Here is a 25,892-nt window from a genome sequence, read left to right on the forward strand (position 1 = left end):
ATGGGCCCCTGTGGGGCGCGGGGCTGCTTTTAACCCCATCCTGCCCACGTGGCCCCACCACAGGAAGAGCCGTCGCTGCAGAGCAGATAACGGTGCCGGTCCCACCCAGCGCCACCCCGCAGCCCAACCGCAGCCGGCCCAGCACTGGGCCAGGAAGCACCAGCCGGTTACGCTCTTGTGGGCTTTGCTGCTGACAGCGACAAACATGTTTGTACAAAAAAAAAAAAAAAAAAAAAAAGAAGAAAGAAAGGGGAAAAAAAAAAAAGAGGTGTTTGCACAGGGTGACAGTAACTGAATCCACCTCCCACGGCTGCTCAGCTGCACTGTGGCCCCTCACCCCATCCTAGTGGTGGGAGCATGAGGGCAGTTCCTGCCCATGGAGGGTCCAGCAGTCCATGGCAGGGACTGCAAGACTCAGGGGCTGCCTGGTCATAGGGGTGAAGCAGTGGGAACACAGGTGCCAGCGAGTCACAGTCCCTAAACTTGCTTTAGGAAACACATGGCGCAAGCGACTTCCTGGAGCCTCTCACCCCCTCAGGGCTCGGCAGCACCAAACTTCCCCTGGCCCCGGGCAGCTGTAGAGACCAACAGGGATGTGAGGCCCCGGGAAGAAAAACGAAAGCTGGGTTTGGAGGTTGGCACATCCAGGTCACAATGGCCCCGGTGATGGCACTTGGGATGGTGCTGGGACACAGAGCAGAATCTTGCACAGCTAGCACCACCCCATCCCAGTGCCAGGGTAAGCCCACCACTAAACTAGATCAAAACCTACAGACTAAATCCCCAAAAGTGACTGTCAGTGGGGCCGTGTCTGTCCCTGCACTGGTTTTCATGTGCCTCTGCCAAAGGCTTCTTTTTAGGCCAATGCAATTCATTCTCTACATTGATAATCTGGGCAGCAATGTATAAAAAAAAGGTACTGGTGAGGTTTGCAAGAGGCAGGGGAAGAGCAAAGCCAAAAATAACCAAGCAGCAGCACAGGCAGAACTGATTTGACTTGAGCTGCATGTGTGCTGATGGCAGCAGGAAAAGGAGGCTTTAGGAGAGAGGGAATTGACTAGGAAGCCCTTTCCAAACCAAGGCTGGTGGAAGTTTCAGTGGAAAAAGCAATCAGAACCCTGTGCCTTGGGCCACCAAGGGCTACCCTGTCTCCCACCCGTCCCTGGCCCTGTGCCCGTCTCCATCCCTTATGGTCACGGGGCTGGGGACACTGTGTTCCCTGTGCTGGAGAGAAATTCAGCAAAGAATGTGAGTGCTCTTGGTGATGTCTCCCAGGGCTCTTTTGGCAGCTCTGAGCCCAGGAGCATTGTGCTGCCTCGCCAGGGGCTTGTGGTAGGCAGCCATTCATCCATGGCAGAGGCCACCACGTGCAGGCTGGGTCCATGGGGTGACCTCCTGATGCCAGATGACTTTGGGTGCCTCCCAGACTGGCCCTCCTGGGGACCTGAAACATGTAAATATCATTTTTGGTGTGAACCACAGAATATCCTCATTTGGAAGGGATCCACAAAGATCATCAAATCCAGCTCCTCGCCCTGCACAGGACACCACAACAATCCCACCCCGTGCCTGAAAGCAGATTGTTGCCAACCCAGAGACCATCCTGGAGACATCCCCCAGTGCCATCAGCCACCTCAGGTGCCATGGGACACTCTCCAGCAGTGGTGGGTGCCATCACAAGGGGTGAAAACTGTACACTATACAGGCAACTACACTCTTACAGCAAAGAAAGGAGCCTTTTGGGGGGCAACCAGAGAGAGATGTGGCCCCAAAGGTGCTGCTGAGGGACTTTCCCCCTGTGACCCAGGGTCAAGGCCATGCTTCTGGCTGATGACAAACTGGTCCCTGGTAAATACTGCAGGCTGGGAGGAGGGGACAGGGTGAGAGGTTGGGCCCAGTGAAGAAACATGAGTTTGAGGCTGACCATGGGGCAAAGCAAGATGAAAATATTTCCGAACAGAGGCGGCTGGGGGAGACTGCACCCAAGGACAAGATGTCAGGGGAGAGTGAAGCACGTGGCCAGAGCTGAGGATGTGCAGGATGACAGCAGGGAGGAAGCTGTGCCTTCCCAAAATGGGGTCCCTAGCAGAGCCCTGCCCAGCACCTGCCTGTGCTGCTGAGGGGCCATGCAGAGGGGCCACAGGCACTTTCCCAGCAGAGAAGTGAGGGGAGACAACACTTCCTCTTTCCCCAGCCCAGCACAGATGGGGGATATGACATTTTGGGTCCTGGGCTGGTTTCCTTCTGCCTGCACGGGTCTCAGAAAGGAACAAATCAGCAGATCTGGTTCCTTGGGCTCTGATGAGGTCTCTGAAAGTCTCCAACTGATGATGAACTTACCACATTCCCCAGCCATTGGTTAATTATATGGGCTGGCAAACAAGGCTGTGAGAATTCCTATTCCAGCCCTTGGCTCTGCATCCACTCATGTCAGTCTGAAGGAGCTCCAGAAGCTTTTTGGGGTTGGGGGAGGCTGAAACAGCTGTGTTTCCTCCCCTGGGAACCTCATGAGAATATCTGTTCCCCAGCATTCCCAAGGCCCCTCTCTATACTCTGCCCACCTGCTCAATGTCTCCCAGGGGCTTCCTGATGGGCCCCGGGGTGCAGCTCCCTGAGACAAACCATGACCCCCCCCAAGGCACCACTCTCCCACTCTGCCTTCCCCTGCCCTCGTCTCAGGGCACCCGGATGCAGGTCAGACACTGCCATGCACCCCAAAATTTCCTGTGCACGGATCACCGCGGGTGCCTCGTTGCCACCCTGCAGCACCGAGGTCCCCTCTGCCTGCAGGGCTGCTCCTTTTCCAGTAACTCTCCCAGTATCGGGAAGCGCAGGGGAGCAGGAGCCCGAGGCCAGGGCAGCGGCGCCACTGGGCCCAGCGCTGGGCAGGGGGAAGGGCCCTTGTCGGGCTGTGCAGCCGAGGCGCTGCGAAAGCGCTGATATTTCTTATCGGCCTTGCAGCAACTTCCCCTCCTCGCCTGCGGTTGCGGCGCTCACTGCCGGCAGGGGAAGTGCTGCCCTCAACCCCAGGGCTGGGAGATGAGCTCCAGCTGGTGCCTCAGCCTGGCCTGTGAACCCTGCTCCGTAGTGGGGACAGGCAGCTCATGTGATTCCCATCCATCCAGCACCCCATGGCTCCATCCAGCACCCCACGGCTTCCATCCAACTGGCACCTTGTGGAGGAAGAGGAGGAGGAGAAGGAGGAACAGGATGGTCTCACCCAAACTCTCTCTGAGCCACCTCCACTGCCCTGGGGCCAGCAGGAAAGTGGCCGGGTGAGCCACTGGATGCACAGCCAAGCTGTGGCATCTCCTGGCCAGGCTCCAAAGGAGCCGCAGTGTCTCGGTCAGGCCACTGTTCACACTGAAGCCTAGTGACACCACGTCCCTGTGAGAACACAGGACAGAGGCACTGGGGAGGGGGGCACGGCTCTCTCTGCTTGACAGTGCAAAGGGTGACCTCCTAAAAGCCCCCCGGGACAGAGGCCTCTGAGCCCTCTCTCTCCAGGAGAGCAGATGCTAGGCAAATCCGCAGCACCAAAAAATCAGGAGTGCCAAGCACTGCCCCGAGAGCTTTTTGGACGGGAAGAGCATTGTCTGCCACCATCATGGCAAACCTTCAAGGAAGAACTGCAGCATTTGTGGAACGGCTGAGAGAGGTCGCCTCTGCACCCGAAAGAAGGACTGTGGTACCGGCGTGGGCCGAGCCCCGTTTCCCCACCGGGCACGGGATGAGGCCCTGAGCGGGATGTTCAGGAGCTCCCCGAGTGCTCCCAGCCCCACGCCCCTGCCCGTTCCCCGCCGGTGTGCCGGAGCCCGGGCAGGAGCGGGGCCGTTAAAAGTGACTCAACCAGAAACTGCCGGGCCACGGAGGCAGCGGGCGGGAGGCAAATGAGAGCGCGAAGGGAAACCTCAAAAAGGCGAAGTGACGCGGGCGGGCGGGGGACGCGGCGCTGGATTTGCCCAAATATGGAGAAAATCGCGGCCCGGCTGCGCCAATGGCGGGCGCGGGGCGGTTGGGCCGGGGCCGGGGCCGGGGCCGGGGCCGGGGCCGCTCCGTCGCTTTCCGTGGCACCTGCTGCGGGTGGGGGAAGGGGACCCCATGGTCTGGGGCGCTGGGCGCCCCCACAGCATCCGCTGCTGCACATGGGCGACTCCTGTTTCCCCCTCTTCCTGGGATGGAGGGTGCTGTGAGACAGAGCCCAGCAGCGACACGGGAAAGGAGGGATGAGAACCACGAGGCTGGGCTGTGGATTTCACAGGGCAGGATGGGCTCAGGAGGTGCAGGACTGAGCTCTCTGGTGACAAACCCTGACCCCTTGCTGCCCCTCCAAGACAAGGGGCAGGAATAGCTGAGCATCTCTGAGGGCGAGAGACATGGAGGAGGGGGGACAGGCACTCAGGGCTGCCAGGAAGCATCTCCCCGAAGCTGGCATTGACGGCACCGTTCCAGAGCCTTTCCGGGCCAGCTATGCAGTTCCAAAGCCCCCACCTGGCCAAGGGGATGCATCCTGCAGCCACTGGAATGTGTTGCCCTCTACCACACACCTGGGCTGTTTGGGGGACCAGAGGTGCAGTGTCCTTTCCCAAAACAAGTCCCAGGGCTCTGTTTGGGCACTCAGTGGTTCTTCTGCAACTGCCCATGCAGAGGGACCATTCCCTTGGAGGTGAAAAGCCCCTTCCACCCCAGCACCAGCATCAGCCTGGGTGACATGCAGCTGGCCAGCAGGAGGGAAGGACAAGTGCCACCTGGGATGCATCAGGAGGTCTGGGACACCTGGGGATGAGGACATACCATCAGATTCTCAAATCCCTCCTTGGACTTCAGCTGTGGTCTCACTTTGCCATGTGGCCTCAGGAAATGTGTCCTCAGCACCCCCAGGCACCTCCACTACCAAGTTGAGACTCCACTCTGCCCCTCCCAACACTCTGCATCTCCCTTCTCATGATGGAATAGATTAGGGAGGTGAAAGAGCTCAGTCTAGAGGAGGGTTGGGACCCCCCACCAGACTCCAGAACCCCAACTCCGTGGGCAGACCCATGGGTTTGGAGGTATGCATCATGAAGCCGTTTAGGGCTCTTTGCAGACAGCCCTGAGCTCACAAGGGGCGGATGTTCTACTTCCAGGTGCCCTTTGCACGCCTCTGTCAGGAACCCACCAGTCTCTCCCCTTCACAAGGCAGAGCCTTCTCCTTCCACTGCAGTTCCTGAGGGGAAAGCACCCAGAGGACCCATCAGGCATCGGAGCTCCCTGTTTCCTCATAGATCCCCTGAGCAGGGAGCACATCCCAATTCCTTGCCCACCTGCCTCCATTCCAGTGCACCAGGGATCCCTTGGGATGGACATGTGGCAGCTGGGCCCTGTTTCTGACATGCTTTGAGAGCTCTCGTAGCTTTCCCCCTCCCCACCTTCCCCCCAAAAAAACCTGCCCCCCTCCTGCTGCTGCTCATATCTGGCCCTGGGCACCTCCTCTCCCCAGCACATCAGACAGAGGGGCCTCAATGGCTTCTGCCCATGTGCCCCATCATGGAGGTGACAGGCAGGATGAGGCACCCATTTCCTGGCATGCCCCAGGCTTTGCCAACCTCACTACAGCAGCATTTCACTCCAGGTACCAGGACAACTCAGGTCATCTTCCCCATCACCTCCACCTGCCAAGGTCTCCTCAGCCAGTTTCCAAGGAAAACAGTCTTAAGCTGGGGTCTGTTTGGGGCTTTCCCCCCACCCCTACCACCTGTCTCCAAGGGTTTCCACATCCCTGAGGTAACCAGTTCCCCCAGGCACACAGGGTGGCCAAAAGGCACTTGGGAAAGTCCAAGTCCACACTGGGAGCCAGTGAAGAAGGTGAAAGTGGATTTAGTGTGAAGCAGGAATGATTCTCACTGAGTAGGAGCACCTCTCCTATCAGGAAAGGCTGAGAGAATTTGAATTGTTCAGCATGGAAAAAGAAGCTTCAGGGTGACCTAACTATGGCCTTCCAGTATCTGAAGGGAAATTACAGGAAAGATGGAGAGAGACAATTTACAAAGGCCTGGGCTAGATGGAATATTGGGAAGGAATTCTACCCTGTGAGGGTGGTGAGGCTGTGGCACAGGATGCCCAGAGAAGCTGTGGCTGCCCCTGGATCCCTTGAAGTGTCCAAGGCCAGGCTGGACAGGGCTTGGAGCAACCTGGGACAGTGGAAGGTGTCCCTGGCCATGGCAAGGTAGGGAACAAGATGGTCTTTAAAGTTCCTTCCAACCCAAACCATTCCATGATTCCATGATGCTGCTGCCAGCCCCAGCAGCACCTCAATGCACCAGGCACAGAGCAGCCCAGGGGGCAGAATGGGTAGGTCACCCTGCCTCGGCCCCCTGGGCAGGGTCCAGTGGCCCCGCTCACCTGAAGCCCAGGTGACCCAAGTGAGAGGCTGAGGGCCCCCTTGTCCCGGCTGTGGGCAGGTCCCTGTCCCCGGGCAGCACCGGAGGGGCCCGCGCAGGTGGGGACAGGCATTTCCCGGCAGCTGCCTCTGCAGAGGCACCGAGGGCTCTGCGGTTTGGAAAGTCGCTTTTCTCGTCTGCAGGGAGAGCCGGGGTATCGGTTCTCAAAACCCGCACGAAAATCTACTGGCTTGTGTTTCCTGCCCCGCTGCCGGGGCTGCCCTGGCCCTGCCGCCTAGAGCTGCCAGGCTGCTCGGGGTGCCAAACCTGCAGCATTTTCGGGCCTAGCTGAAACATTTGAGCGTCATTTGGTGCAGGGGGAGGAGCCATCCTGACTCATATCTCAGCTCCCAGGCCGTTGATGCTTTTTTCTCCCGATTGCCACTCCGGCTGCTGCTGCACATTTTTCCTCCAGTTTCTTCAACGTGAGAGCTCCCTGCCCTACTTTTTGCAGTGAATAAATCTCTGCGTCGTTTGCTTTTTTGCTCGTACAAACCCCAGACAGCTCTGGGGCTGGAGTCACACTGAAGGGCTGCTTCTGGGAGCCTTGCAGGAGTAGAGGGTCACCAGGGTTGCACGCTGTGAGCTGCGGGCCTGGCGTGAGCTCGCAGGGAATGGGCTCAGGGGCTGGCCTGGTGAGAGGCACCGCATTCTAGGAAGCGCTACAGGCACAGGAGGTGCAGCTTTCAAGGACCACCACCTTCATTTTCCTCACTGGGGTGGCTCCTTAGAATCTGCACTGCATCTCCAGCCAGTCTTAACTCTACATATCCTGGAGCACTTGGGCTTCAAGCAAGGGGTGAGGTCTCTGCAAGGTTTCCAAACCCCCTCAGTTTCCCCGAGAGGCACAGTGACAGTGCACACTGCTCCCTAGGGACAATTTCCTAAGCAGTTCCCAGCCCTGAGTGGTGACTGCAACTTCCCAGGAAGGGAGATGAGAACCACAGAGCCTCAGCCCCACAGCAACCCCAGCCAAACAAGCCCATCCTGCTCAGGGTCCTGTGCAGAGTTCTCTCGTCACCTCCTTTGCGTCATGGGCCAGGGGACAAGGGTCCTGGGTCCTGATATGGCTCCAGCCTTGAATCAGCTCCAGCATGGCCATTCCCTGCAGCCAGGGGAAGGCAGTTGGATTGAAAGGTGCTATGGAACAGCAGAAAATGGAGCTTGTGCCTCAGTCGGTCTCCAGCAGTTCCCCAGCCCCAGCACAAGACTGTGCTGCCACCCCGTGGCACTGCCAGCGTGAGGCTCCCCGGGCTGGGCATGGCAGGGGGGTGGATCTATCATCCAACATCCTTCCAGCCTGGCTGGAGCCAAACCCTTGCCCCCCAAAACCATCTCCAGCCAGCTGGAGAAAGAGCCACCCATGTCGTCCTCCTTGTCCTCTTCCATCCTGAACGTGTCAGGCTGCCCAGACAGCCCTGGCTGCAGCTTTCCCAGACCTTTCCACAGGGAATGAATGCATCTGGGGGGCTCCCAGGTTACCTTGTGCCACTCATGGCACAGCTGGGCCAAAAGTGCCCTCCAGGGCCCAGAGGTGCATACCCAGAATGCCTAAACCCGAGCATCCTGCAGAGGCAGGGCCTGGGCTACTGGGACAGTCACACCTCTTGTCCCACAGGCCTGTTGGGAATTCCCAAGGTCCATCTTCTGCCCAGACTGCAACCCTGCAAGCCTGAAGAATGATTCACCAGTCAATTCAAGGGCTTTGATTTCACCAGGGATGTGTGAAAGTCATGGTCAACTCCCCTTTTTGACTGCAGAACCGAACCTGCTGCTCCCTTTACCCAAGAGGAGAGTCCAACCCCCACACCAGGGGCTGATGTGCTCTCAGCTCTTTCCACAAAAGGTGACCTGCACCTGGAGACGTTTGCTGGAGCTCAGAGCCCAGCAAGGACTTGACTTGGCCCTGGTCTGCACTGAGCAAATACTCATTACTTCAGCACCACATCTGCGAGGGCCTATGCAAAAGGTGGCTTAAGGCACCTTCCCCTCCAGCCTCCCTGTGCTCCAGGCTTCTCCCACCACATTTCTGCTCCAGATCTCCACAGGAGGCCATGCTCTGTCTGACCTGGGGCACCTGGGACTCATTTCTCATGGCCAGCTCTACAAACCAGAGCAGCGCAGAGAGGGGATCACCTCTGCACTCCTGGCAGTGTCACTCCTCAGCCAGTCCTGAATTCCCTGTGCTGCAGCTGCTCTCATCCCAGACCAAGTACAATTTTCAGGCTCTAATGGTTTTCCATTACTTGTCTCCAGAAAACAAAATTTGAGCTTTCCAGTTCCAGGATTATCTCGAGAAAAAAAAAAAAAAAAAAGGTTATTTCACAGAGCTACTGATCGAGGACTCAGCCCTTCTTCATAGATGGGTGCTGCTGAACTGAAACAAAATTCAAAATGAAGGCCAAATCCCTCAGGAGTTCAAGTGTTACAGACACTAAGCTGACACTTGTAACAGTCAGATCTGTAGAATAAGAGGCTGGGTGGGTGTTTGCACCCTTCCTTGTCCACCCCACCCATGTGCAAGACCTGGTGCTGCCTCCCAACCACAGCAGCAGTGGGCTCACGCTGCTCTGCCAGCCCTGGAGCCCAGCAACAGACAGTGGATGGTCCTGGAAGCTCCGTCCTGCTACCCCATCCCTTGTAAAGGGCCTACAGGCCCAGGGCTCCGTGATCTCCATGTAACCAGCTCCACAGGAAGCACTGGCCATCACCGTATCTGCTCCATCCAGCTGGCAGCTGCAGGTTTCCCACATGGAAGGACACCTCATGCAGCCAGGGCAGGATCTTGCTCTCAAGGCCCTCTCAAGGCCTTGCTCTCAAGGCATGTGGCCCATGGCACAAGCAGTGACAATCGCAGGCTCCACAGTGTGGCACAGGCAGGGTGAAGTGAGTGTGAGCCCCCCCACCTCACCACCCTGCAGTGGTGAAAACAGTGACAGAGTCACAGCTGGACCCAGCCCTGGACAGACAGTGGGTTTTATTAAACTATTTACACAGCTATTTCCCAAATCCCCTCTTTCTCACACCAATTGTAAAAAAGCTTGGGCATCATGATTAAACACTCTTTCCCAGCTCTACTCACACCCTCCCCCTATCAAGGCTCAGATAAATGTCTGTGGTGTGGTGGAGTCCACAGGTACTGAGCGAAGGGAGCTGAGCCAGCACACTCCGAGTCCAGCCCCACTTCCCTACAGGATAAAGCTCAGCGGTTTTGGAGCAGTGCCCACTGCCTCTTCCACGCAGCACTGGGATCTCCAGGCAGCACAAGGGCCCTTCAGGTTTTTATGGCTGTGTCCCGAGACTTGTAGGCCACGCCACGGCTCTTCAGCTCTCGGACGATCCCTGCAGCAAGGAGACAAACACATTTCAGTCTTCTCCTGGAATGAGGAGCCCTAGGAACATCTGGTGATTCTGTCATGTAGAACTGGACAATCATCTTCATTTCAGAGAATCATGGAATATCCTGAGTTGGAAGAGAGGGACGCACAAGGATCATGGGAATCCAGCCCCTGGCACAGACACCCCAACAATCCCACTCTGTTAATCCCTGGAAGCAGTGTGCAAACGTTCCTGGAGCTCTGCCAGCCTTAGGGCTGTGACCATCCCTTGGGGAGCCTGTGCAGTGCCCCACCATCCTCTGGGGGAAGAACCTTTCCCCGATATCCCATTTAAACCCTAACCCTGGGTATTTCAGATGTGCCTGAGCTGTGTCAGAAGGCCTCAGCTTCTGGCCTCATGATATTTCCAGCTCCTTCCCAATGCAGGGCTCAGTCAGAAATAAGAAACCTAGGATTCCAGACACAGGCATTGCTTTCACGACAGGGGTTTGGGATTCACTCCTGGGTTACGAGTCTACTCTGGGGTTACATGCTGGGCAGGAACTCAGCTGGACGGATGATGCCCTTTCTGCATTCCAGAGAAGAAGCAAATCCTCTGTACCCTACACTCCATTTGTAAACACACAAATCCATCATGGCATAAGTCCTTAGTGCAGGAGGAGGGGTGTGCTCACTGGGATTGCCACAACAGCACCCCATCCTGCAAAACCCTTTTCTATGAAGAAAACTCCATGTTATCCTGGACCTGAATGGTTTGAGATGTGCCCACTTTCCAGAATCACTCATTAATCCCAGTTTATCCCTCTGATAGCCAGGCTTTAGTCAGCAGTTTACAATTTAAAGTTCTGGCAGGTGCAGTGCTGAACCCTGAAACTCCCTCTCCAGTCCAGCAGGTGACTCCTCGAAGTCACCTTTGCTGATCCCATCACCCAAATGGCATGTTCCCTGTGCAGTGTTCAGAGCCCCCAACCCTGACTCCATCACACAGGTACCTTGGGGCAGGCGGCCAGTCACGGACACTGCATAGACACCTGGCTTGAAGGTACCTGCAGGAAATAAAACCCCAAGTTATCCCACACGGACCAGCCAAGTGGGAATCCTCAACCTGTGCAGACGTCCCCTCTCTGGGGGGGGGCAGAACCCCTTCCACAGCCCAACCAGCAGTTCCCACTGCCCCTGAGAAGGGTTTGCAGAGAAGGGATCTCCAGCTCCCAGATTACTCACTGATCCGCTGCCACTTGGAGACCCAGCTGTCCTCAGGGCTCATCATGGTGATGATCCTGCAGAAGGGATGGCAGTGAGGGGATGTCTCCTGGCTGGGTGACCCCACAGTGCCGCTTTGGTGTCCCCAGGCTCCTGGAGGACTGCGTCCAGGCCAAGCCCCACTCACCCATCAAAGGAGGAGCTGGTGCAGTCATAGACCATCTCACGGTTGCCCTTCATCTGCAGATACGTCTCGCAGTTGTCACAGCCATCGTACTCGAACTGGTCAATGGTCTAAGGGAACACGGGTGTCAGAGACTGGGACCAGCTGGGAGCCGGGTGGCCGCAGGGCTGGGAAAAGGGAGGGAACCCCGGGAAGGAGGGTGCAGGGGCAGGACCGGGCCAGACGGGAAGCGCGCAGAGGCTGCAGGAGGCAGGGGAGGGAGAGAGGCCCGGGTGTGAAAGGGCCGTGGCAGGAGATGGGAGGCCGGGCCGGGTCGATGGTCCAGGCCGGGGAGGGGGGCCTGGGCCGGGAAGGGCCGGGACAAGGAGGGCCGATCGGGCAGGGAAAGGGCCGGGAAGGGCAGAAAGGCTCGGGCCGGGGCCGAGAGGAAATAGAGCCAGCGCAGGGAAGGGTCGGGGTCGGAGCGAGGAGGCTCGAGCCGACGTGAGGGGGCTGGGCCGGGGAGTGCCGGGGCCGGGGAGAAGGGCCCGGTAGGGGCTGCTGGGCTTAAGCCGGGCGGAGGAAGGTCCGGAGCCGGCGGGGAGCAGTCCCTGTGCCGGCCCCTGTCCCTGTCCCCTTGCCGGTCGCACCTTGACGAGGGAGCAAAGCAGGCAGGCGCGCAGGTGCCGCAGGTCCTTGGGGACGGTCTCCAGCGAGATCGCGGCCATGGCTGCCCCGGTCCCATTCTGCGACTGCGCCGCGGCCCCGGACCCGCCCCGGGAACGGGAACGGGAACGGGAACGAGAACGAGAACGGGAAGGGGAACGGACCCACCCCGGCCCTGGACCCACCCCGGGAACGGGAACGGACCCGCCCTGGCCCTGGATCCACCCCGGGAACGGGAACGGCTCCGAGCTTGCCCCGGGCCTGGATCCGTCCCAGGCCCGAGCGGGCGCGGCGGGCGGGGGCTCTGTCACGGCCGGGCCGGGCCGGGATCCCTCCCTGCCAGCGCAGCCCCACGCACAAAGAACAAACGCAGGCAGCAGACGGGTACATGGATAAATATATTAGTAAATAAATATATTTTTGAGCACATCAGCATATTCACACATCTTTGTGTTTATCGGACATAAATACACAGTTTTGCATACATATAAAACGTATTCTTTTTTTCTGTGTGTGATTTTTTTTTCCCTGGGTCATAATTTATTCCCAAACCCCAAGAGCCAAGACAGACTCAGCAAAAAAACACAAACAAAACAAAAAGCAACAACAAAACGAACCGATATTCACATTTCCAGAGGATCTGAAGGATTTGTGCAGAAGGGGAGATATCCAGCCAGCCCGACCACATGCCCAGTTCAGGGGGTCGGAGCTCCTGGGAACGGGGTCCCAGCAGAAGGACTGGACCTTCAGTTTGGATAGAGAGAGCTTGGGATGCCCTGGCTTCCATCAGTTTTTGGCTGTGACTTGGCATGCAAAGAAGGAAAATGAGCTCTGCATCACTGCAGGAATGCTGGAGAAATTCCACGGTGGAGCCCACAGGCACCAAGCACTCAAAAGCATCACCCAGAAGCAAGAGGCAAAGAACTGTGAGGAACCATTCCCTATTTTCTCAGATCCTGCTTCTTCCCTCCCAGGCAGCCAAGGATAGTCATCCATCTACTGAAGAGGATCTTTCAAACTCAAGTTCCCAGACAGTTCCTCCCTCTCCTCCCCCTGAGCCCCCTCCGAGGCAGACTTGCACGCCAGCATTTCCTACGTGAACAGGAGCAGCAGCAAAGGTCGGGGAAGGGAGACACCTGGAAGCAGGCGCTGCCCTGGCAGCCTGGTAATACTGCAGTGGGGAGTGAAGAGGGTGCAGCTTTCCCAAAGAAGCTTGTGGCTCACAAATTCTGAGCCACAGAATTCCCACTTCTGTTGGGGATAAGGAGGCAAAGACAGGACTTTAGAGCTGCACTTGTTCTTTTGAGCATTGAAATGCATCCCTGGGGGCTCTCTGCCTTCCTGACTCCTAAAAAAAGCAGTAGGAGCACCCTGACTTCATGATCCTCCCCCTCTGTTAAGCCTCTGAGCCCTCCAGGATGGTCAAGGACACAAGGAGCTGATTCAGACAAGCCACAGACCAGGAGCACGAGAAGCTGAATGGGATGAATCCAGACCCGCTCCTGGATTTTTCCTCAAGACCAAATTCCCTGCACAGGAGAAAACTTTCTGAGCTTGTGTCTTCTACTTGCACTGTAGGACAAACAAGAGCCTGGAAAGGTCCGAATTTAATTCTGCTGGGTTCTTTGATGAAAGATATTCAGCTCTTCCCTGGAGTGAAAGGTCCCACAGGGGCCTGGTCACAAGGAGACAAGGAATGAGCACTACAAGGGGATAATGTTGGGTTTAAAACAGTGCTATTGGCTGATCACTTGACTGTCAGGGACTGATTAGCAGCTGGGACAAAGATGCCTTTTTCGAGGATTAAGGGCGGCAAACCCCATAAAAAGCTTTCCCACCAACAAAGGAGGGCAGAGGATTATCCTGAACTCGGACTGCGTCACCAGAGTGCTCTTTTGAGAAGCTGCTGCTTCAAAGGAAGACACAGGAAGCTTTACTGAGCAGATGGGAAAGTCTGTCCCTACATCAAGTTTCAAATTGTTAAGAGCCGTCTTTAGCTCCAGTGTTGTATCCTCACCAATGCTTCCTTGTGCTTGGAGGCACTTGGTGCTACAGAAACGTGCACTTCACATGGGAATCTGGCTGATTCTTTGGCCTGACTGATCATTTAGGGCAGTGAACCTGATGGGAATTCTCTGCTGTTTGAAAGCTGCATGGGTTTTATATTTTTTTAATTTGGCAGGTTTTATTTTGCTTGAATGTCTGCAAATTATGAGATGTAGGGAAATAAGAACCAGTGACATTCAGAAAAACCCAAAATATTCATAAATGGGGGAGTGGGAACGTAATAAACTAGAGCCTGATGATTTCTCAGGTTTTCTCCCTGAATCATCAAAATGTTGGAAAAGACAGAAAAATCCTTTTGAAGGACTTCAGGAGTCTCAGAATATGAAGTTAAGGCTGGGTGATGGATAGGGCTCTGCTCTGCATTTATTATGGAGGCTTTTGCTTGGAATTTTTGCTGTGTCTTAGGGCAATGAGAGGAAGGAGAGAAGCAGGAGCCACGTGAACTCCAGGATTTTGTATTACTCCTGTGATGGGGACATCCAAGATATGTTTGAAATATGCTCTTATCAGGGCTGGCCATGACAGCTATTTGAGGGTAGGTGGAGGAGTTAGGGGGCGAGTGAGAGACTTTGTTCGCATTGCCAGATGAGAGGGTGGATTCTTTGCAATGGAAAGAGTCTGACCCAGCTCCTTCCCAGAAATGCTGACGTCCCTGTGTCTTCCCCTCTCCTGCAGCTGGCAAACAGTCAGTGGCCAAAACGGTGTCTGCTGAGGGACATTGAGGTGACCAAGTAATGAGAGCACTTGGTTTCCAATGAAGTCAGAAGCAGCACCTTGCAGGGCAGCCCTGTGAACAGGGAGATGGAGAATAGCTTGATCCTGTGTCTGAAATAAGCATGGAAAAGTTAATTGAAGAAATCTGGTTTTTGACCTAAGTGAGGAAATGAAGTCAGGAGCTACCAGGCCACAGAAAGTAATTTCTGCAGCTTTTGGTCTCGAAGGCTTGTTTATTTTTGCAGCGTTTAGCAAAACCTTCTGTGGCATGAACACGCCAAAATAGCAGCTTGCACTCACTCGGTGAGCTCTCCCTGGGAGCCCTGCCCAGCTTGGAGCGGTGCCACAGGATGACGAGGGGCTGCCTGTGCCTCCAGAGGAGATGGGCCCAGAGAGCAGGGCTCTGTCTGTGTGACTGTCAGGGCGTGGGGACGTGTCAGGAGACCATGAGTGGCCCATTGCTCTTGCCAGTCTGTGTCTCAGCAGGACAGGTCTGGGCAGAGCCAGATGTGAGAAGCTCCATCAACATCTGTGTCCACTCCAACTCCCAGTGAGCAAACAGGCCAGTGTTTTATTAAACTGAGTGTTCATGGACATCCTGGACCACCTCTTCAGATCCTGCATTCAAAGAAAAGGAGAAAGAAAAGTGTCAGCTACACCTGGCTGAACATTCCCAGGCTCTGCAGCGGCTGGGGCCTTGACCCTCCAATCCAGAGAATAGATGCTGCAGGAAAAACCACTAAGTGGTTTTAAAAGCTACTAAAAAAGCCACTAAGCCACTGAAACAGGCTCCCCAGGGAATGGTCCCAGCCCCGAGGCTGCCAGAGCTCCAGGAGCATTTGAACAACGCTCCCAGGGATGCACAGGCTGGGATTGTTGTAGCATCCTGGGCAGGGCCAGGGACTGGACTGGATGATCCTTGTGGGTCCCTTCCAATTCAGAATATTGCATGATTCTAGGAAGATTCTCTCAGTTTTTCAGAGGGAATTTTCTGGCCACCTCCCAGCCAGTTTATTCCTCTAAGGTGAAGTACAATAAAATCTTAAGATAAGACATCAAGCTACTCCTTATATATTTCAGAGGAGGCAGGCTAAGGGCACCCTAGGATTCACATCACTGCTAGGTGTTTGCTTTTGAGGTTTTTTTAATGTTTGCTCTTTGTGAAAATCTGTACAGCTGATTCAAAAATTATTAGGAACAGAAAGTAACACCAATTCATATCTCACAGAGCCAGGGGGCAACAGAAACTCCAGGCTGTAAGAGCAGAGAGCAGTGATGCAAGACAGGAACGACACATGTTCTACAGTGTTCGAGAGGTTGCACAAATTGCTTCTGAGCCCCGCTCAGGCCCAGGCTCTTGCCAGCCCCTTCTGCCTGGAGAATTATTGATAGGCAGGTGCTGAGCAGTTTACTTGGAACCATCCAACAAAAGGGCTGCCTAAGAAGGTGCACCCAAATCACTGCTCCAGACAGCCCCTTTCTCTCCAAGTCACTGCCTGTTGTCACACACACTACAGTCCCTTCCCAGATGTCTCTCAAGCCTGCCCAGAACTCTTACACAAGGTCAGCATAGCCCAGCAAAGGCATACAGGCATTATTCTTCCTATCTCCCTTTTCCTGAATGTTTCTGAGATCAAAGGGAAGAAATGCCCTCTAAGAGATTCATCTAGGGCAATTTAAAACAGCTTTTCAGAACAGTCATAACAAATTCTTGTTGGTTACTTAGCACCAGCTGTAGGAGCAGAGCCTTGAAAAATAAGTATGTGGGAAGAAAACAAACAAATGAGATTCTGCTTGGAAAAGCATAGCTAATCAATGTGGGAAAATGAATGCACATGGTGTTATACACGTACACATGTGTGCCAGCATGGCCATAGTACCTGAAGATGGAGTTTAAGCATCTCTTGCATTTGTGACTTGAGTCACAAGTATGTGGAATGAGCCATTTCCAACTGCTTCCCTTGTCACCAGCTTATGTGCAACCCAAAAAGAGACTGTCCAGCTTCAAGCCCTCTGTGTTCACATACCTGCAGTCTCAAATAGCATTACTAAAATATTTTCTGAAAGCTGTGCCTGTATAAGTGTCCCCTGCTTATGCTAAGAAAAGATCATGAACTGGGAGAGATGGGGGAACTTTGGCTGGTGGACTGGCCATGGCAGGGAAACAACCTGGAGCACACCTTTATGACACCACAAAAATCATGTTCTTTGAGTGTCAGGTTTTAAGGGTGGTCTTTTTTTGCCCGCTAATTCCTTTCCCCCTCCCTAATAAGGTTAAAAGAAAGATGTGGCAGGAAAAGAGACTCCGGATGAGCAGGAAGGAGAAGAGGAGGAGGATGTCGAGAGCACTGCAGGAGGTGAGCTTTCCCAGGGAGAGAAATCAAGAGATTTCATCAGCCTGTGCTGGAGCAATGTGGCTGTTCTGGGATGCTTCCCAGGTGTGCCAGGGTGGTTCAGGAAGCCATCCAGCTGAAATGCACTGCCAGCTGTCTGTCTTCCCATAAGAGGATCCATCAGCATTGCTCCAGGATTGATTCTCCAGGGACACAACTCCCAGGTGTGGTCTCTCCCAGGCAACGGAAGAGTCAGGGATGCACCTTCATGCAAAGCCCGCGAAGAACGGCTGAAAGAGGTGTTCAAGGAAGCGGCATAAACTCCAAGACCATGCAAGGCTCTTTGGGATCATCCACAGCGTTATTCCCTGCGATGCCAGTACATGGCACTGCCTGCACAAGTGGAATTTCTCCAGGGGCTGTGGACCAAGATTCAGCCTCACCTGGCAGCTGGGCGAGGTTAGCACACACCTGGAGGGTGCTGCATCCCAAAGGAGCACCAGCAGCTTCTGGAAGCCCTGGTTTAGGAACTTCCTGAGCCAGAGGGTGGATTTGCATTTCTGCATTTGCTACCTCTTGATCTGGGCTCTCAAAACCATTTTACTTCTGGCATCTACATCCCGGGGGCAACCAGCACCAGTTTCACTACACACCACATGTTGCCTTTTGGGTGTTTTAAAGCTTCTGGTTCCCATTTGATGCCATCAATTACTTTGTTCTAAGCATTCTCTTGTCTGCCTTCTCCTCTGCTCTCCTTATTTCATATCCTCTCTTCCATACCCTCTGCTAATCACTTTTTTCCCACATGAAAGTCTCACTATTCTTTCTATTTTCTCAGAAAAAAACATTGCTGGGATTGTACCAGATACATTTCTGCCCTTCTTCCAAGGAGGCAGAAATTATTTTCCTTTCTTTTTGCACCCTTGTTGGTGATCAGGAGCTGTGAGATCACCACAGGCTTACAGAGCTGCATAAAGGCACTTTCTGCTTGTTCCACATAGTTCCCAGCCAGCTAATGATAATGAAAATAAATAACAACAGTAATGATAACAATAACGTTGTGATTTTTACTTAAAAGTGGCTCTGCTCATGTGTGGCATTTTGTGCTACTTACAGGGAATTTCACCCCTGATCAATTCAACAGCTCAGCAGCAGGAGATCCTCCTGTAACACTCTGTATCCAGTTTTAATGCTTGACATCCTAATGGATTTTAAATGTTATACACTTTGCTATCTCCTCTCCCTGTCCAGGATATTTATGAGCTTGCTGGAAGATTCATACAGTTGCAGAACTCCACTTTTCTCCTTCATTAAGTCTGATCTGCATTCTTGTCTCCTTTTTCAGTGAGTTATTTACCTGTGGGAGCACCTTCCCTTTTATCCTTTCAGAGCTTTCTTCCCCTAAAAGATCTGCCAGGTGTTATCTCTCCCTACAAAAACTGGGTTGCCTCCTCCCCTGGTTTTCACATTCAGCCATGTGCCTACAAGTCAGACCCTGTATTTGAATTTTTAACAATTTGCTTGGCTGGAAAGTCAGGCTCATTGGCTTCAGCTACTTCCAGCTGATATTGCCCTCAGCTCTTCCTCCTCGGTCTGGGCATGGATAAGAGACTTCAGTCCACATTCAGGATTTATCAGCTGTGTGCTTGAGCCCTGCAGGATGCCCAGTGGGTAATCTGTACCCCTGGCAATTTGTTACTCTCCACTATATTTCAGAAGTGCTCAAACTGGTGATTTGATTCATGAGGGATTCTGTCCCCCCTGCCCTGAATGGAGCAGTGCCAGGTGAGAACCTCCCCGAGCACCCCCTGTGGTGATCACTAATGCAATAAAGGCAGTTTGCTCTTCTGCTCTACACTTACAGCCCCTGAACATCCCTCAGACTTGTATTACTCCCTAGATCTGAAGAACTCCAGACAGTCTTGTCCCTTCCAACGCAGCTGAAAACGTTTGCATTACTAGTCTGCTTTACACAAGCTGTTCACAGCACTATTTCCTGGCCTGTCTCTCCATGGCTCTGTACTTCACTTGGCATCCAGCTCTGTTCTGATTTCCTTCTCCAGCCACACCTCGGCTTTGGAACAGCAGTTTCCAAGGGCCCTCTCTGCCCTGCTGCTTGACCAGCCCTTTTCTGGGGCTGTAAAGGATCCCTGTTCCCAAAAGCATCTTTTGACTGCTTATTTTAGCAATATTCTCATAAGACTCTCCTGTCTATGTAGGCTCCTCTTTGCAGCCTGTGCTGACACGGTGTTATAACCTTAATGCCACCCTCCTTCTACTCGGGGGCAATTGGGGATTTTTGTGTCATTTGTCACTGGACTTCACACTCTTCTTAGTGCAGTGTCTCTCCCTTGCCACCAGAAGAGACACAGCTTCCCTCTCTGTAATTTCACCTAGGAATTACAGGGTCCCACTGTTTGCTATTCTTTTAAACTGGATTTCTGAAAAGTTTATGTCAAAACTTTAATTTAAAGCTGGGCTTTCTAATTCATCCACTTGTATTTTTAGCCTTATGCCATTTATCTGGAGGCAGAGATGCATTTTTCCTTGGTCTCCTTGTCTGTGGTTTGTGTCCTGTTTGCATGGGACTGTCTACTGAGATTGTTCTTTGCTCTTTTTTACTTCTCTATTAATTTATACCTTTCCCAAGATAAAGAACCAATCTGATTATAATTCAGAGGTTGTGTTATGTCAACCAATGTTTTCAGCTTGGTGGCTTCTCTGCATAAGCCCTGCACAAGCTCTGTGCTCTGTCCTCTGCTCTTAATAAAGTTAAATCCTGAATCTGTGTAGTCTCAATCTTGCAAGGGAATTCTGACTCTTTGGGTGGCCCTGAAAGCCTCCATAGAAGCTACTGCAGTAAACAGACACAGATTCACAGCACTTTCAGACACATTGGTCCTTATACCTGCTGGAATGGGGAGGGAAGAGGGAATGAAGGCTTGGTGTGCTTGGCAAAGCAGCTGGCACTGGCTCTGGTGGGGGTCAGAGGGTCATCAGGAGGTGGGCACAGACTGGGGCCACTGGCACCATTTCCAAAGACACAGAAGCATCCCAGCATGGACCTTGCAATGCCTAGCACCCTGTGTTAGGTGCACAGACTCCTGCTCTTGGAGCCCTCCCAGGTTCATTTGGCAGCTCAAAGCAAGCCCTGAGCAGCCTGCCCTGAGCCATGAGGGCTCTCTCCATTGTGAGGTACCCTGGGAGGGCATCGGCACTCAGAGCTCCCTGCAACCAGAGACATCTCTGCCCTGATGCCTCCTTATCTCTCCAAACACCAGCATCCCTCCAGGCCTTGGAAGAACCTCCCTATCACCTATCTGCAGTGTCAGGCACTTCTGCACCTAGGAAAAATATCTGTTCCTGGGAGTCTGGGAGGCCAGAATGCTGCAAGGAGCCAGGACCATGCCCATCCAGCCTCCCCTGCCCCACTGCCTCTACAGCACTGGGAGCCTGGGCGTGGGGTGGGACTGGATAGACAAGCACTGGGAGGAAGTTATTATCTCTGTGGCACAATGGGCACAGTGAGTCACAAGTTTAAGGCCAGTGTTTTAACAGAAATTAGACAGCCAGATCTGTGTTTGGTACCTAAATCAAAAGGATTTGCCTGAGGACCTGCAATGAGTCAGTGGCAGGGCAAGGAAGGGAGCCAGGCTCTGCTCCCAGCCAGCACCTGTCCCTGCTGACTCGCAGGTTGCTGCCTTCAGAGGACCTGAGAGAGCAAGACCTGGGAGCTAAACTCAGGTTCTTTCAAAGACACTCGTCTCAAAGGCACTTTCCCTCTCTTTGTGAGAGAGCACAGCAGTTAGGCAGAGGGCCAAACTTTAATTACATCTGATTTCCAAAAGATTCTAAAAAGCAACTCCCACACAACAGAGGCAGGTGAGAAATGAGGGATGTGCAAATCAAGCAACTCAATTAGTCTGTTCTACTACCCCGGGCCACACACACTTCCTTTCTCACTGATTCCAGTTAGCTGGGCTTGGCTAAAACAACTGGAGCCCAAAAAGTCTTAATGATAACAACTCTGCTAGTAAGACACCCAGGACTCCTGCAAGGACATTGAAAAATGTGGCCCCACTCCTTCCTTTGGGAGATATCCCAGCTGCTAGAGATGTTGAATTAAAATTAGCCACCTTATTTCTCAGTTGTAGTATTTCAGGGTTTGGTGCACTCTTTAACACACTTGCTCATCATTCAAGCCACCACCCTCACAGTTGAGCTCTGGAATGCTCCTGCAGTCAGTGCTCCTGTAGGAAAACCCATCAAGAAGGTACCAGGTGTCCTGGCATCTGGAGTTCCTTCAGCAAACTCCCTCCTCATTCACCTGCTTGCTGCCGGGAGAGGCGAAGGCCAGACTTACCCTGACCACCCTGCTGAGATGGGCAGTGAAGACGGACACTCAGACTGTGTCTGGGGGTGCATGTCCCTGAGAAATCTGCAGGAACTGAGTGGTTTCTCTCCCGTCCTGACAACCCCTCCTCCTGCTTCCTCAGCTCAGAGCTGGACTGTGGCACTAAACATTTCCAGAGCGGCCGGGAGCTGCTGGGCAGGTGAGCACTTGGGATCAGGGGCTGGGCTTCGGGAGAGCAGCGGTAGCCAGTGGGATGGCCGGGAGGAAGGTGAGTGTCGCAGGCTCCGGGCTCAGCCGAGTCCTTGGGCAGGAGAGCGGGGTCGGGCTCCAGGTGACACTTTCTTTTCCTTCGGTGGTGCCTGCTCTGTAAGCTGTGTCTGGGGGGCAGTGGGACAGGTGGTGTGCCAGCTGCTCCCAATTGTCTGTTGGCATCTACACTGAAGTCCAGCCTGTTTGGAGAAGTGGAGGGGGCGTGAGGGGGCTCCTGGCCTTCCTGGGGACAGGCTGGCTGGCCTGCTGGAGCTGCCTCCTGCAGCACGGCACTGCTTTCCAGAGGCTGCTGAGAGTGATGGCTTTTCTCAGTCCTCTTTTGAGTCCGAGCACTGTGGAAGGTAACCTTGGCGCTAGAATACCGGGATTTGCGCTGCCCGGCCCGCCCAGGGGGACACTCTGCGTCCTGCCTGTAGTGGTGGTGCTGGTGGTGGTGGTAGTGGACGTGGCTGAGCACCTGGGGCTTGGCCGGAGCAGCCCCCCCAGGCACCATCAGGTCCAAGGACCGGGGCCGCCTCTCCCTGGGCGGCCGCGGCTGCTCCTGGCCGTGGTCTGTGGTGGGGCCCTCGGAGCTGCAGTACACGAAGGGATCATAGTCGCTGCTGAGGGAGCTGCGGAACGTGGAGCAGCTGCCATGGATGCCCTGCAGGCTGACGTCTGTGCAGTTCAACATGGAGTCACTGGAGGAGCCGTGGCAGGGCCCCGAGCTGGAGTCACTGCCCGGCCCGTCGGCCAGGTACCCGCTGTGCTCCGTGAGATAGCTCTCCCCAGAGCCACTGCTGTTGTGCTGGTGCCCGTGGCCAAGCCCTCGACGCAGGGTGGGCACACGGTGCTGCTTCTGTGCCACGACTGCCTTGGGTGACAGACAGGCGGGCTGAGGCTGAAGGGGACATGTCCTGTGAGGTGCCAGCACCTGCCCGCATACAGAGGGGTTGGGGTGCTGCTGCCCTAGCAAGCCTGGGGCCAGCGGGGCCATGTGGCCACAGGCCAGCAGGGAGGTGGCTGGTCTGTAGGGCATGTAGTGGATGGTGCCAAAATCCAGCTGGGAGAGCTCTGGAGAGTGGAAAAAGGGGTTGCCATGGGCTGGCTCTGGGGGAAAGCTCCTGAGGTTCCTCTGAGGATATGCTTGTGGGAGGTGGTAAAGGGCATGTCCTGGATGCTGGCGGAAAAGGTGGAGTCGCCGCCCAGGCTCCATTTCCTGAGGGACCAGCCTGGAGCTGGCAGCCATGGCCTGGTCCCCTGAGTCTCTGGCTGTGGAGAAAGAAGGGAGCATACAGCACACATCCCACAGCCCAGAAGGGAGTATCCAGCACATGTCCCACAGCCCAGCTGCAGCAACCCCAGCACTGATGGTCCACTGCCCTCCCACCATGGCCCCACATCCCACCCATACTCTGCAACTCCTCGCTGCCACCACCAAACTAACCTGATGGTCCTGCACACCCTTCCTGCTGCCACGACCCCCAGATCCCACCCTCCCTTCCCCACAGGTCCCAGGACTGGAATCCCTCCTCCTGGTGCAGGTCCCAGCCCAAGCCCAGCACCTCACTGTACCCTGGTGGGCTCACAGGCAAGGGACTCCCCTCCGTGCACACAGTCCCCTGTCCACTGTGCACAGGGACACGAGGACCTGCTGATCCATCTCCCAAGAATAACTGGAGCTCCTGGGCACAATCCTGCACCCAATGGCCCTGTCCTCAACCAGGAAATGCCGTGTCTGAGCCCTACCGAGAATATTGAACATGCAAAGTGGACACGTGTGGTGTTGCTGCAGCCAAGGGTCAACACATTCCCGATGGAACTCGTGAGAACATGAGATGATCCGCAGTTCCTAGAAAGAAGTGGAGAGGAGGAGGATGAGCAAGGAGAACCACGTTTCAAGACCTGGATGGGTCCTTCTTGATGAAAGTGAGTCTTGAAGGACGGACAGGCGTCTAACAGTGAGGGATCTGCAGCCCAGTTGTGCATGGAGGAGGCTGTGGAGCACCTCCGGTCCTGCTCTGTGAACATCCAGAGTAGTGCAAGCCCTTGGGAATAGGGAGATTTCAGGCTGGGTGCTCTGAAGCAGCAAACCCAATTTTACCCTATTTCAACATGGGCATTTTACCCCACAGCCACAGCTGGAGACCTGCCTGGAGACATGACTTCAGCAGAGGCTTTATAGCCCAGGGGCAGGTACACCTCCATGGATGCAGTCCGTTTCCAGCACTCAGGAGTTCAGAAGGAAGCATCTCACAGGCCTCCGGCTCCTGCCACGCTCAGCTCCCACTGCTGACGCACCCACCTGCGAAGCCAGAGGCATGAGTGCAGCAGTCCTGCCCAAACCCTACCTGGCCCTCGCTGAACTCCTCGAGGCAGATGGCACAGACTGGGGCGGAGCTGCAGCTGCTGGCTGAGTCCCAGCGTGGGGCCGGCCGTGCCCGGGGCTGGTAGCGGCGTGTGGCCAGTTGCCCGATGGCCTGCAGGGTCTGCTGCTGCACCGAGTCCTGCAGAGACAGACGGGGCTTGAGGAGAGGCTCAGCCTTACTCTGCCCTCCCATATTCAAAATGGGATTATCAGAAATTTGGGGATGATAACCCATCTGCAGAGGTGACTTTCTGTCTAAGCTGACTCAGCCAGAGTAGGCTTTGTCACCAGCAGGAGAAATCTGGCCCTAGACATTCAAATCACTCAGCAGTGCTGAATTTTTGATCCCCAAAGGATTGTCTCTCTATAGGACAAATGAGATAGTCTCAAATATGGAAATACATCTGACTCTGGTAAGATGATTATTTCATTTGTTAATTTCTATTAAGAATACCAAATCATACAATCATAGAATTGAGGAATGGCTTTGATTAGAAGGGACCTTAAAGCTCATCTTATTCCACTCTCCTGCCATGGACAGGGACACCTTCCCTACCCCAGGTTGCTCCAAGCCCCATCCAACCTGGCCTTGGAAACTTCCAGGGATCCAGGGGCAGCCGCGGCTTCTCTGGGCAACCTGTGCCAGGGCCTCACCATCCTCACAGGGAAGAATTTCTTCCCACATCGAATCTAAATCTCTCCTCTTAGTTTAAAACTGTTCTCCCTGTCCTATCACTATCTGCTATTTCCCTTCCCAAAAGGAGTCTGTTCCTGCTGTTCCTGTATTCCTGTTTGCTCAGACACATCTGCTCCACGAGATCCCTACCTGAGTCCTGTTCAGCTGGCACTTTGTGCGGACAACAAAAATCAAAATGATGACAACCACAGTGCTGACCACTGTGAGAAGAATCCACACGTCGTAGTCTGGCTGTTGGATAAAACAGGACAGAAATTACTCTTGTGTGAAAATTACTCTTGGTGGGAGTTAGAGGCTAGGGGAATCTCCATCTCTTCTGGACCATCAGTCTTGGGAAATGTCATCCTTGACCAAACTCCACCTCTTTTGTTCTTTACAGGTAAAAGAAAAAACGGTTTGCTCTTTTCTGCACGTCCATACAAGAACAGAATATCTCTGTCTTGCAGCATCTCAGCTCCCTTGAGACCATGGTCCAAGGCAGCACAAGATGAGAAAATCAAGGCTTGGTCTTACTTGAAGACAGAGAATCCCCTTGCCTCACTCATGATGTTAAAGCAAAAAAAAACTAAGCTGAAAGTGCTTTTGAGCCTTTACTTGCAGCAAGTCTGAATGCTAAAGACAACTCCTGCAACAGGCCGTGATCTCCATCCCTGAGGAGGAAAGTTCAGCCTCTCTGGGAAAGCCTAGTAGGCTGGGAGGAAGGATACAGGAGGCAGTGGGAATCACGTGTCTCTCACCCAAGCTGGTGGCTCCTTGACCTCTATCTTCACGTGGGCCTCTCTGTTCTTGTTCACGACACCCATGAGGAGCTCAGCGTCATGGCCCCTGATGAGGACCACAGGCTGGCTCAGGCCTCTGGGCTTCCTCAGCTGCAAAGAAACAAACACAGTGAGGGCTCATCCAGAACAGCATGAAACAAGAATGATCCCAGCCCCCCAAGCACGTCCATTCCTCATGATGCTTCTTGCAACACTTCGGAGACTGACTGCTCCCTCAAGTTTACACTATCCCTCTATGATGAATCAGATGTAAGCTTCTCTTTTATCAATTTTCCAGCATGGATTTCTTAATTTTCCCTGCTGATGACTCCTCATGCACAACCAGCCATTGCTTGGTGTCTCTTGAGCTCCTTTCAAGCCCCTGTGCAAAAGCTCTTGGTCCCTCCTCTTCCCTGTGAAAGTGCCAACAGCACTGCCAAGTGCTGCCTTCACCACAGAAAGGCTTCCTCTGCTCTGGACCCATCCAGTTCCCCTCCTCCCTAAGGACATTCTGCTTGTTGTGCTTGTCACACCAGCAGTCTTCCACTGTGGTCCAGGCAGCA

General features: G+C 54.2%; 2 protein-coding genes and 1 long non-coding RNA gene across 6 annotated transcripts in view; 1 reads left to right on the forward strand and 2 right to left on the reverse strand.

Annotated features, from left to right (window-relative positions):
• The first annotated feature begins 5,563 nt into the window (after positions 1–5,563).
• Positions 5,564–9,496, forward strand: LOC137485554 (uncharacterized). The gene is made up of 2 exons (XR_011005366.1): positions 5,564–5,844; positions 8,038–9,496. It is a non-coding gene; the product is annotated as an uncharacterized lncRNA (long non-coding RNA).
• SUPT4H1 (SPT4 homolog, DSIF elongation factor subunit) lies at positions 9,377–11,933 on the reverse strand. Its single transcript, XM_068210086.1, has 5 exons — positions 11,774–11,933; positions 11,148–11,254; positions 10,982–11,037; positions 10,750–10,803; positions 9,377–9,761 (listed from the first exon to the last, which is right to left on the reverse strand). Exons 1-5 carry the CDS (start codon positions 11,849–11,851, stop codon positions 9,694–9,696), a joined length of 363 nt encoding a protein of 120 aa, XP_068066187.1. The 5' UTR covers positions 11,852–11,933; the 3' UTR covers positions 9,377–9,693.
• A 236-nt stretch (positions 11,934–12,169) lies between these two features.
• Positions 12,170–25,892, reverse strand: part of RNF43 (ring finger protein 43) — a 62,375-nt gene continuing 48,652 nt past the window's right edge. For 2 of the 4 annotated variants that reach the window (XM_068210083.1, XM_068210084.1), the window contains 6 exons: positions 25,309–25,440; positions 24,701–24,802; positions 23,858–24,013; positions 23,256–23,358; positions 21,267–22,778; positions 18,210–21,153 (listed from right to left, as the gene is read on the reverse strand). In XM_068210083.1, coding sequence (XP_068066184.1) covers positions 21,101–21,153; positions 21,267–22,778; positions 23,256–23,358; positions 23,858–24,013; positions 24,701–24,802; positions 25,309–25,440 — 2,058 coding nt within the window. In that variant the 3' untranslated portion in view covers positions 18,210–21,100. Of the gene's footprint in view, positions 15,189–18,209; positions 21,154–21,266; positions 22,779–23,255; positions 23,359–23,857; positions 24,014–24,700; positions 24,803–25,308; positions 25,441–25,892 lie in introns of those variants that run through there. The other 2 variants (XR_011005365.1, XM_068210085.1) reach the window with 2 other exon arrangements.

This window comes from Anomalospiza imberbis, chromosome 20, assembly GCF_031753505.1.
Source record: "Anomalospiza imberbis isolate Cuckoo-Finch-1a 21T00152 chromosome 20, ASM3175350v1, whole genome shotgun sequence".
Taxonomy (NCBI): domain Eukaryota; kingdom Metazoa; phylum Chordata; class Aves; order Passeriformes; family Viduidae; genus Anomalospiza; species Anomalospiza imberbis.